The sequence below is a fragment of the Dama dama genome, chromosome 14, assembly GCF_033118175.1.
Source record: "Dama dama isolate Ldn47 chromosome 14, ASM3311817v1, whole genome shotgun sequence".
In the NCBI taxonomy this organism is placed as follows: domain Eukaryota; kingdom Metazoa; phylum Chordata; class Mammalia; order Artiodactyla; family Cervidae; genus Dama; species Dama dama.
Window position 1 is genome coordinate 57,673,372 of NC_083694.1, and position 13,111 is coordinate 57,686,482.

Here is a 13,111-nt window from a genome sequence, read left to right on the forward strand (position 1 = left end):
GTACAGTCTGCACATGAAAATTAAATTCTGATTTTTTGACAATACCTGTTTTTTTTTCATATTTAACAATTGTTTGTGTGAAAGTCACTCAGTAGTGTCCGACTCTTTGCAACCCCTTGGACTCTACAGTCCATGGAATTCTCCAGGCCAGAATACTGAAGTGGGTAGCTGTTCCCTTCTCCAGGGGAATCTTCCCAACCCAGAGATTGAACCCAGCATTGTAGGTGGATTCTTTACCAGCTGAGCCACCAGGGAAGGTAAACAGTTGTTTACCATTATGTAAATAAACACTTAGACCAGCTTTGCATACCCATTATTTTAAGTTATAAATGCTGAAATCCTCAAATTGTATTTTCATGTTTAGGTTTAGGATAGAGTAGAGTCATAGAGTTTAAGAAATATTTATTTAAGAAATAAATAGGTGCTGTGAAACTTTGAATTCAATGTCTATCGTAACATCTATAGCAATGTATCCACATTAAACTTTGTATTAAAAAAATCCATGCCATGCCTTAAGCTAAATTGATAACTCCTATATAGTATATTCTCTGTTTGCATTTCTGCTTTGTCTTAAATTTGTACATTTGCTGTGGCTTAAACATCCTGATTGATAGCCATCCACTGTATATATAGGACTTCCAGAATTAAATAGAAATTATGTAGCAGAAGTTTGCACATCAAGGTGCAGATAACAAAATTTTTTAGGTTTTTGACTGCACAAGGACTTCAAGATAAGAACAATAAACAGGAAGAATTTTCAAAGTAGAAGACTGCAGTGGTTTCCAGGCAGCCTTATAGATTTCTCTTCAACCTAAGATCATTTGAAAAAACTTTTCCTTAGGTGTCCAAGTTTCATATCTCATTGTCTTTAACTTTGCACTTCTGCTTCTTTGAGGAAAAAAATACGCATTTTTAGATTTAGGTGAACTTGGATTTCAGATTGTTATTATTCTTTGTTAGCCGTGGCTTCCTGGATAGACAGGTCCCAGTTCAGGTTTCTGCCTGTATCCAAACCTTTTGGGAAAGATAGAGCCACTGTCTTTACTTTTGGTGTTTCCCAGGTGATAAAATAATGAGAGTAAGAGAGACTGTCCGTGGAAAGTCAGGCCTCTAAGTCTATGCTTCATCAACATACATGCTTTGGAACCTGCCTCTGAAAGTGGTATAGAGAAAAGAGGAGAGCTTGGAGTTAGAGCTATTGGGTTGTGGTCCCGGATCTTCTATTTACTAATTGAGTGATCTCGGTAAAGTCACTTAACTGTTGTCAACCTCAATTTTCTTAACTTAAAAGTTGGGACAAAAAAAAAAAGTTGGGACAGTAGTACCTATAACTAGGTTATTCTAATGAGCTAGATATGTGAACACATTTTTTAAATCTCAGTGTTTTAGTTGCTCAGTCATGTCCAACTCTTTTTGACCCCATGGACTATATATAGCCTGCCAAGCTCCTCTGTCCATGGGATTTTCCAGGCAAGAATGCTGGAGTGGGTTGCCATTCCTTTCTCCAAGGGATCTTCCCAACCCAGGTTTCCTGCATTGTAGGTGGATTCTTTTACCATTTGGGCCACCAGGTCTCAATGTATCACATGAAAAGTGAAAGTCAGTCTGTCTGACTCTCTGCAACCCCATGGACTATACAGTCCATGGAATTCTCCAGGCCAGAATACTGGAGTGGGTAGCCTTTCAGGGGATTTTCCCAACCCAGGGATCGAACCCAGGTCTCCCGAATTGCAGGCAGATTCTTTACCAGCTGAGCCACAAGGGAAGCCCCATGTATCATATAATTAATATTTATTATTAACTGTTTATGTGTAATAATCAGTGGTAATAGCTATGAAATGTTCATGCCCTCTGCTTTTGACTTTATAGAGTGATTGATTGTTACCTACTCTTCGTACTAAAAATAACTCTGAGCTTTATCTTTTTAAAAAGATCTTTTTTAAAGGAATTTTTATTACTGTCTAAAAATATTTTTAATAAGAAAGATAGAGTTTATCTTTTAAACAATGTGCTGCCTCAACAGTATATGCCTTGCTAAGTTTGTGTTCTTTGAATTCTATAAATAAATATTTCATACAGTGTATAGTAACTGTTACAGTAAATTTTCATACAGTATATAGTAGCTATTCTATATCTTTAAAATCATCATAGAAGGGCGCGTAAAAACATTTTTACGTGTTGTCGCATTGGATCTTTGAAACCATGAATTAAGATATTCAAGATAAACATCTTGATGGATTTTCTTCCTTTTAAGAATATTTTATTGAAGTATAGTTGATTTACAGTGTTGTGTTAGTTTCTGCTGTAGAGCACAGTGATCCAGCTTTATATATGTGTGTGTGTGTGTGTGTATTCTTTTTCATATTCTTTTCCATTATGGTTTATCACAAGATATTGAATAAACTTCCCTGTGCTACACACAGGGACCTTGTTTATCCAGCCTATACATAATAGCTTGCATCTGCTAATCCCAGACTCCAGTCCATTCCTCCCACACCCTCACCCTCTTGGCAGGTCAGCCTGTTCTCTATGTCTGTCTGTCTATGAGTCTGTTTCTGTTTTGTAGATATGTTCATTTTGTGTTGTATTTTAGATTCCACATATATGATATCATATGATATTTGTCTTTCTCTGACTTACTTCACTCAGTTTGATAGTCTCTGGGTCCATCCAATGCAAATGGCATTATTTCATTCTCTTTTATGGCTAATATTCCATTATGTATGTATGTGTGTGTATGTGTGTGTATATATATATATATATATATATATATATATATGTGCCACATCTTTATCAGTTCATCTGTAACTGATAATACATTTAATGTATACAACTTATGTATTTAATGTATACAACTTGATGAATTTGGACATAAGTATACACCTGTGAAACCATCACCATAATCTATGCCATAACATATGTATCACCTCCAGAAGTTTTTTCCCACCCTCTTTATTTATTGTTATGTGTGTGAGATAAGAACACTTAACATAAGAGCTACCCTCTTAGCAGCAAGTTTTTAATATATAGGACAATAAATACAGATACTATATAGTAGATGTCTAGGATTTATTCATCTTATTTAACTGAATCTGTGTACTCTTTGACTAGTATCTTCTGATATCCCCCTGTCCCAGGCCCTGGAAACTACCTGCTTCTATGAATTTGACTATTTTAGATTCCTCACATAAATGACATCATGAAGTATTTGCACATCTATATCTGACTTATTTCATTGGGATAATGCTTTCCATGTTGTCAAAAGTGGCAAATTTTCCTTCTTTTTAAAAGATGAATAGTAATTCCATTGTGTGTGTGTGTGTGTATCACATTTTATCCATTAATTTGTCAATGGGCATTTAGTTTGCTTACATATTTTGGCTATTGTGAATATTACTACAGTTAACATGAGTGTGCATATATCTCTCCAAGATCCTAATTTCAATTCTTTTGGATATATATCCAAAAGTGGGATTGCAAGATCATATGGTTGTCCATTTTTATCTTTTGAGGAACCTCCATAATTCTTTTCCTAGAGATTGTACCAGTTTGTAGTCCCACCAGCAGTGTACAGGGATTCTGTTTTCTCCACATCTTCTCCACATACCTTGCACTTTTGTTTTTTTGATAATAACTACACATTACATTTGATAATATGAGGTGATATTGTGATTTTGATCACATAAGTCATTATGCTTCTCAAGTTCAATGTAATCCCATGGTCTATTTTTACTTTTGTTGTCTGTGCTTTTGGTGTCATAACCAAGAAATCATTGCCAATACCAACTTCAAGAAGGTTTTAACCCATGTTTCTTATGGGAGTTGTATTATTTCAGTTCTTAGTTTAAGTCTAGTCTGTTTTGAGTTGATTTTGGGGTGTGGTATATGATATGGATCCAATTTCATTCTTTTTAAAAGTGGATATCCAATTTCCCCAACACCATTTACTGAAGAGGCTGTCTTTTCCTCATTGTGTATTCTTGACACCCTTATTGAGGATCAGTTGACCACATCTTAGGTTTATTTCTGACTCTGTTCTCTTCCATTGGTCTATTATGTCTTTTTATGGTGGTACCATAATGTTGTGATTACTCTAGCTTTGTGATATATTTTGAAATCAGGAAGTGTGGTGCCTCTAGTTTTGTTCTCCTTATTCAAAGTTGTTTTGCCTATTTTGGATCTTCTGTGGTTCCATATGAATTTTAAGATTGTTTTCCTTTTCTGTAAAAAAGAAATGCCATTGGAATTTTGATGGGGATTGCGCTGAATCTGTAGCTTGCTTTTGGTAGTGTGGACACTTTAAGAATATTCTCTAGTCCATTACCATGGGATGTCTTTCCATTTACTTATATCTGCTTTAATTGCTTTCATCAGTGTTTTAGAAGTTTCAGTTATAATTCTTTTACCTCCTTGATTAGTCTTATTCCTAAATATTTTCTTCTTTTTGATGCTGTTGTCAATGGGAGTTCTGTTTATGTTAACTTTGTTTTCTTAATTCTATGTTCTATGAGTTATAAATGTTATATATGTTTCATAATAACTAATTTAGCTATTCTCTATTATTAATATCATCATGTATGTCACAGATTTTTCATATATTATCTCATTTGATCTTTGCAGTCAGGGAGTAAGGTATTTAAGATAAACATTATCTAATGGAATTTTAATTTTAATTTTGGTGACCTAACTTTGAAACTTCTAAATGATGACATTTCCTAGCCTAAACTAGTAATTGCAAAGCAGTTATTAGTTTAGAGTTAAGATTGATGCCATTTTGTTTCATTTGAGGTTTTTTGTCATATGACCAGAAATAAGGCTATTTCTATTAAAAACAACAACATAAATTAACAGTGCTAATTGTATTCCTCCAGTTTCGTCCAGTGTTTCTCCAGTGAAAACTGTTGGTAAATACTAGAAAGATCACTTATACACATAAAAGCTAAAAACTCCAGGCAAGTGGTAGGTGACAGTATTGGTAATGTAGATCATACAAATGAATAACTCAGCCTCTTCACCTTCTGAACACTGTCTTTCCATTTCCTTTTTCTTAGATGTTAAAATCTGTCACCATGTCAAAAAAGATGGAGGGGGAAAGGAAAGAGCTGGATAGTTTTTTATTTGTTTTCTAAAGTAATGATGGAAATAGAGATTTGATGGAGTTGTGAGAAAATTATTTTTGACATCTATTGTTGAACTAGCCACAAAGCTAAAACAGAATTAATTGTCTATTAACAGAAATGGTGAAAAGTTTTTTAGTGTAATTTCTAAAATATTACTGTTATTTGTAATGGTCAGAAGCACCAGAGGCAGTATTGAGTTCGTTTGAGGTAGAAAATAAGAAGATTTAAGATTGAATTTTACCTTAAAAATGCCTTACCCAAATAGCTCAGTAATCCATAATCCATGTTTTGTCCTTCTATCCCTCTTTACAGCATCATCACCAGGCAAGCGTTCAATATATGGCAGTTTTTCAGATGGTATAATATGTTTCCTTTTATTATAGTTGTACTTGTTTTCTTTGTCCTCTTGCCTTTGTCCCAGAAATTTCACCACTCTCATTAAATAATCTGGGTCAAATTCAAGGCTTTCTCACAAAACTAATGTATTAAGAGTATGCTTTGTACTAGACTCTTACATGCCATGAATAATTATGAAAGAAATGGGTCTGTGTCTCAAACCACTGTCAATCTATTAGACACTTGAATCTTCTGCTTTTTCTTCTGTTTCTGGCTGATCTCTCCCTTATTTTCTCTTGGTGAAATTTGTATTTTCATTTTTCTATTGGACATACTGAAATTATGAAACATAAATTGATAATCTCTATTACTCCTATCATTAGATGACAGTGTTCAGAAATCAGAGCTTGGAAACCAATCTCCATCAACCTCCAACCAACGTAAGTTTGTCTATTCATCTTTTATTAAATGAGTCTCAGTCTCAATACCACTTACCACTGGAAAAGTTAATAATTATCCCTTAATAAGTATCCCTAGGGACCTTTGGGGAAAAAAGGGTTATACCTGTCCATAATTACCTAGAGATTAAAGCTGAAAAAAATTTTTTTTAATGTTTGTCAATTATTTTTAAATAATTTTGTGTTTTCTCTAATCTCTAATGCCTGGTTTAATAAAATGAGCTGGAATTTCATTCTGCTTCTGTATTCAGCCTGTTCTTCCAATAGATTGTTTTGGTTGAGGTATCTGCAAAAATTTAGCTTTGTACGGATATGTAATGTTTTAACAGTCTTTAGACAGTTGTGAATATTCTCTTTTGATACTCTCCCAAACTCAGATAACATTAGCTTCTAAATGTTGTTTGAAATATGAACTCTGAAGCCATATTAATGAACTTTTTGTATTCTGTTACATTAAAACCCATTGGTCTTTCTTGTACTTTGAGTATCATGCACTGGTCATTTGGAAAAGGTTGGTTCACTGAGTTATATCGATCTTCCAAATGCTGACATGTTTTTAATATGATATAAAAAGATCACATTTGTTAAGATCGCTACCAGTCTCAAGACAAAGAAGTCTTAAGTATTGAGAGCTGTTAAATTCATGATGGCAGATATCCTGCAACTCTAATTTTCACTTGAAACCTTGAATCTTATCACTGGGAACAAAGATTGTCAGTTTCCTTGAAAGCAAGAGGCTCACATTGTTCCTTTTCAAGAAATGTCTCCCAAATATGAAGTCTGACTAGCCATAGTTTGTCACTTGTCCTTTCCAGTAAAAATTCTATGGAAAAAAGCACTGGTTCAGCTCACAACTCAATTGTGCAAAGTGCTTTATATATACTTCCCATTTCTTCACATAGAATGTTATACTCAAGGGTTGAGGTTTAATAAGGTAAATAGCTTTAAATGCTTCATGAAGGATGTTCTTAGGTGAAATTGATAACCTTGAATACATGGCCGTGAAGAATACAAAGACAGTCCTAGGATAGTTTGATGGTGCCACTGCCCTGTGATTGATCTAAAGCGTCAGTTGTTTTTCCTATTATGGCTTTTTACACCATTGGTGCAGATATCAATATGGCGGGAAGAGATGAATAAGATCTTAGTGTTAGGAGAACAGCTTTAACCTCAAACATTCCCTTGAAGAAATCTTGAGATAGCCTACCAGCCGTACTTTGAGACCTGTTGGTCTACAGGGTCCATAAATAGAAAGAAAAAACATTATTGCTGTCATATTTAAATGGTTAAATGATAAAGTATATGAGAAAATGCTTTATAAACTGTGGCTGCAAAGCACTAGGTAAATATAAATTGATATCATTGCCAATAATAATTAGGAGTGAGTTACAAATGAAATTTTGCCAATGTTAACAACTGCATGCCACAAAAGATAGGCATCAGTGCAATTATATGGAAGATTTCATGTATAATGCATCCTTTTGTTTATCCCTTTTTATACTTAAACATTCCACCTTGGAGGATAATCCATGTTAGTTTCTAGTTTCTAAATTTAAAACTATTTTGTGAAGTGTCTTCTAATATTGTTTACCTCCCAGATATTAGCAGTAGTAATGATAGCTCTGCTTTATAAATTATATTCTTTCTGATTTGCATATGCCATTTCATATATTTAAATTCTACTTTTCCTCATTTTGATATTGAAGAGACATATGCATGCTCATACACATAACTTAAAATACATGTGTTAAATTATTTCTTTAAGAAAGTAAATTATCAGCTCCCTTCTTTAAATTCTTCTCTCTCTTATCTAATGTTTGTAAAGATTAATATGGGCTTTAAAAGTCACTTGCTCTTGAATCTCAGAAAATAATGTTTGTGCGTGTCATGTTTTTTTTTCCTGAGCAGAAATGACTGGGCAACCCAAAAGTGCATCTTCTGTCAAGACAAAGTGGTATTGGCCCCTTGTTGTGATAGCCGCTCTTCTCCTTGGCAGTTTTTGGTACACTCGTCCTCCTGAAGCAGAAACCACTGCTGTTCAAGAGTTCCAGAACCAGATGAAACAACTGATGAATAGGTACCAAGGTCAAGATGAGAAGCTGTGGAAAAGGAGCCAAACGTTCCTGGAAAAACATCTCAATGGTTCCCAACCTCGGCCTCAGCCTGCGATTTTGCTTCTCACCGCCGCCCGAGATGCTGAAGAAGCACTCAGGTGTCTGAGCGAACAAATCGCTGATGCCTACTCTTCCTTTCGTAGTGTTCCTGCCATCCGGATTGATGGTGCCGGCAAAGCTACTCGAGACAGTGATACTGTCAAAGAAGAAGTAGATCAGGAACTGAGCAATGGATTCAGAAATGGCCAGAATGCAGCTGTGGTCCACCGCTTTGAGTCATTGCCTGCAGGCTCTACTTTGATCTTCTATAAGTATTGTGACCATGAAAATGCAGCCTTCAAAGATGTAGCGTTAGTCCTAACTGTTTTGTTAGAGGAGGAGACGCTTGGAACCAGTCTAGGCCTAAAGGAAATTGAAGAAAAAGTGAGAGATTTCCTCCAAGTCAAGTTCACCAACTCTGACACACCCAACTCCTACAAACATATGGACCCAGACAAATTGAGTGGACTCTGGAGCCGTATTTCTCACTTAGTCCTGCCTGTACAACCTGAAAATGACCTGAAAAAGGGCATCTGCTTATAAAGGAAGGCAGAAGAGAAAATTATGTCTCAAGTGCTGAGAATTTTTTCAAACTTTCTAACCAGACAGCACTCAGAGCTCTTTTTGAAAGAACGGGTTTCTTTTTAGAGGAGGTTAGGTTCTTAGATACACATGGAACATCTGTATTGTTTATTCAGACTAATTATCTGTTACCTGAAAGACTCATTTCCCACTGAGATCTGTGTTAATGTTATCTACAGACTATAAATTATATACAGTCCCATAGAGGATCTACTTAGATTCCAGAGTGAATCATTATTGCTGTGGTATGACCAGTGGGAGGGATTTGGCTCCTTCCTATAAATCCTCCCCAATTTTTTAACTTGGATTTTTTTTCACAGAGTTTGTTATTAGTAAGACAGCTCCCTGAATGCAACTGTGGGCTTTCCTGTTTTGTTCTCTTTTTACATCATTTAGATGTGAATTCCTTAGTAAGCTTCTCCTTATAGGAACAAAAATAATGAAAGGCCATCTAAGTGTTTGTTTGGGTATTTCTTTCTTTTTTTCTTTGACTTTGGAGGGCAGGGAAAAGGAGACCAGGGAAAAGTTGTGGAATGGAGAAGGAAAGGGGAGGAAAAGTCTTCAAGATTAAATATTAAAATAAGTCACTGGGGGGATTCCTAGATGGTCTAGTGGGTGGGACTCCATGCTCTCACTGCCGAGGGCCTGGGTTCCATCCTTGGTTGGGGGGCTAAGATTCTGCAAGCCGCCCCATGCACACTCAGAAATTTAAAAAAAAAAAAGTCACTGCCACCTGGGGTTCATCAAACATAGATATATGAACTCCATTCTCGGTAAATTCTGTTGGGACTTTTATTTTCCTTTAAGAAATTTTTACTCCTCCCAAGGATTCTGAAGCATGTATATGATGAGGTTTAGTATACTTGCTCACTTGGCTCTTAAGAACTGGCAAATTCAGGCAGTTTATTTTGTTCATATCCTGAAAGTTTTGTTAAGAAAGATAATGTCAGAAATTGGTAAATTGTTTTGTTTCCTCAGTGACTGAAGAGGGATTTGATTTTCTGCATGTCCATTTGTTGCAGTCTAAATCCTTTAATGACACTCTTGTAACAAGATTTACTATGCACGTGATAAATTCTATTGAGTGCCTCAAGCCAAAAAGAAAGTGAAGTTTACTATATATGAAGGATGTTAAGATGTACTGCTGTACATTACTGTTACCATAGTATTTCAGTTTTAACTTTGCATCTCTTAACAGCTTTCTCATCTGTCAACAGCTTTGGTTTTCTTAGAATCTCAAAATTCTGGATCAACTTTATTTTTTTATTGTCTATAAACCTTTAAATGATAATATTGTTTTTAGAGTACTAGAGCCTGTCAGTGGCTTTATCATTTACCTTTTGAGAACCCCATAACTGATGGTAGAATATGGTCTTATTTCTTCCACTAGGACTACCAGTATTTGTAAATTTATACTCCTTATTATAATTTGTTCCCAACACTGTCAGAAATCAGATATTCTTGATTTATAGAGGATTCTAAAACAAGAATTTTTGAAAAGGCTTATTTTATACATATATGTATTATATGGAGAAACAGATGTTTTTATTAACTGTTTCACTGACCAAAATTTTAAAATAATTAATATTACTTATATCAGGAAAAATAATTGTAGCAGCTGATCTGTAAATGACTTTAAAAGCTATTTTAGTAATTTAAATAAATTTACTTTTTTGATTTGTACTCTGTGTGTTGTAAGTTTAATGACTTGTATAAAAAATTATTATATTCATATTATAATATTATAATTATATTCATACAATTTATATAATTATATAATTATAATATTATTTATATAAGAATTATTATACTTTCAAAAAATTATTCCTAGAGTTTTCTTTACACTTGAACAATTTCAGTGACTTCTGCTTGGAGAAACAAGAGCAGAGAGAACTGGGGCTGCTCACAAGTACGTGGTAGAAAATACAGTCACTGTGGTTTTCTCTTTCATCTGGGGATTTTGAATTATCACGAAAGTTGAATTAAAGTATTCCTCACTTGGTAAAAATCTACACCATGTTTCTCAAATTTTCCATTCTCACCTCCCTAAGGAACCTTTTTAGATTTTTTTTTTCCATAATCATCTACCCCCATGAAATTTTAATAACTGCATACAGACTGTGAATCATACACATTTTTATGCTTTATACACATGAAGGGTAAGATTTTGTTGTCCTCACTAAAAATGCATGCTCAAGAACATCTATATTTTAGATCATTGATGCCTGAAACATTGTTTTGTTCATGTTACCGTAATACTTTTGAAGGGGAAATTGTAGTAAATCATTGGCTTGAAAATAGGAACTTGGGCCTCTAGAAATTAGGCCATTGTGACTTTGGGTGACTACATGGGCCCAGGGAAAACTACAGTGCAATACTGACCTTACAGATTTCTGTAAACATAATTTGCTTCCCATCTTTTAATGACTTTCTTATATTACTTGTAAAAAGTTTTCTAAATCTCTAATCTTCAAAACAAAAACTGGAAGTAAATCTGATTTTCATTCTATGAAGAGAATTTAGAAACTTAGAATTTCTAAGAAATTATAATTTGTAACTTAGAATTTGCATAGTTAATACCTAAACTGATTTACCTCTGATCTTAGATCATCAGAAAGTGGACTTAATGTTCACAATATGAAGAAGCATTTCTCATTGACTGCCAAAAAAAAAACAGTGGACTTTTCTACATTGTCCTTATCAAGGCCACAGAGTAAAATCTTCTGACGATTTTTACTGACCTTAACAACCTGGATGAAAGTGTAAGTCCTGAGTTTGGGAAACCGAACTGAGAAGTCTTCCATTGTTTGCCATTGACTTGGATAAAGAGGAAACTCCTGCGTTAAGCCTGTCTTTGGCCTAGAATCAGAGAAGTCCTGTTGGGCTTTCAGGTTCTTTTGGATGGTAGGGGAAATATAACCCATCATCTGAGCATAAACAGGAGAAACCTTTGGCAATTTGCAAATTGTAGTCTTTTTGCATACTCTTGAACACTTCCGAAATATTCATATACCTGCCTTCTCTCTTTCTCTCTGCTAATTATGCTCTGCTAATTCTTACTTGTTCTGAAGCCTTTATTTTTTTAGGCAGAAATTCACTGAAACCTTCCTTAAGTCCCTACTCTGGAATACCGATGCAGGTGCCTCTTTATGCTTTTGTATTACTCCTGTATTACTACTGACAACACATTTAGCACATTCCCACTACCATATTTGTTGTCTAGTTGCTCAATCATATCTGACTCTGTGATTTCAAGGACTGCAGCATGCCAGACTTCCCCGTCCTTCACCATCTCCTGGAGTTTGCTCAAATTCACGTACATTGAGTCGGCGATGGCATCCAACCATCTTGACCTCTGTCGTCCCCTTCTCCTGCCTTCAATCTTTCCCGCATCAAGACCTTTTCCAATGAGTTGGCTCTTCACATCAGGTGGCCAAAGTCTTAGAGCTTCAGCTTCAGCATCAGCCCTTCCAATGAATATTCAGGACTGATTTCCTTTAGGATTGACTGGTTTGATCTTGCAGTCCAAGGGATTCTCAAGAGTCTTCTCCAACACCACAGTTCAAAAGCTTCAATTCTTCGGTGCTCAACTTTATGGTCCAACTCTCACATCCATACATGACTACTGGAAAAACCATAGCATTGACTATACAGACCTTTGTCAACAAAGCAGTGTCTCTGCTTTTTAATATGCTGTCTAGGTTTGTCATAGCTTTTCTTCCAAGGAGCAAATATCCTTTAATTTTGTGACTGCAGTCACCAACAGAAGTGATTTTGGAGCCCAAGAAAATAAAGCCTGTCATTATTTCCATTGTTTCCTCATCTATTTGCTATGAAATAATGAGACCCGATGCCATGATCTTAGTTTTGTGAATGTTGAGTTTTAAAAGCCAGTTTTTTCCATATTCCTCCTTCACTTTCATCAAGAGGCTGTTTAGTTCCTCTTTGCTTTCTGTCAGTAGGGTAGCATCATCTGTATATCTAAGATTGTTGATATTTCTCCTGTCAATCTTGATTCCAGCTTGTGCTTCATCCAGCCCAGCATTTTGCATGATGTACTCTGCATATGTAAATTAAATAAGCAGGGTGACAATATACAGCCTTGACATACTCCTTTCCCAATTTGGAACCAGTCAGTTGTTCCATGCCCGGTTCTAACTGTTGCTTCTTGACCTGCATATAGGTTTCTAAGGAGGCTGGTAAGGTGGTTTGGTATTCCCATCTCTAAGAATTTTCCACAGTTTGTTGTGATCCACAGTCAAAGGCTTTACCATAGTCAAGGAAGCAGAAGTGGATGTTTTTATACCTCTTTTTTAAAAAATCATATTTACAATGAAATTAGATTTATAATATTGTGTTAATTTCTGCTCTACAGTAAAGTGATTCAGTTAGGTATGTATACAGCCTTTTTCATGCTATTTTTATTATGATTTATTATAGGATGTTAAATATAGTTCCCTGT

The 13,111-nt window shown here is 35.1% G+C and overlaps 1 protein-coding gene across 5 annotated transcripts in view; it reads left to right on the forward strand.

Moving 5' to 3' along the window:
* The window catches only part of TOR1AIP1 (torsin 1A interacting protein 1), a 46,196-nt gene extending 33,738 nt beyond the window's left edge, over positions 1 to 12,458 (forward strand). For all 5 annotated transcript variants that reach the window (XM_061160834.1, XM_061160832.1, XM_061160831.1 and 2 more), the window contains 3 exons: positions 5,433 to 5,477; positions 5,840 to 5,896; positions 7,823 to 12,458. In XM_061160834.1, coding sequence (XP_061016817.1) covers positions 5,433 to 5,477; positions 5,840 to 5,896; positions 7,823 to 8,610 — 890 coding nt within the window. In that variant the 3' untranslated portion in view covers positions 8,611 to 12,458. The remainder of the gene's footprint in view (positions 1 to 5,432; positions 5,478 to 5,839; positions 5,897 to 7,822) is intronic.
* The last annotated feature ends 653 nt before the right edge of the window (positions 12,459 to 13,111 follow it).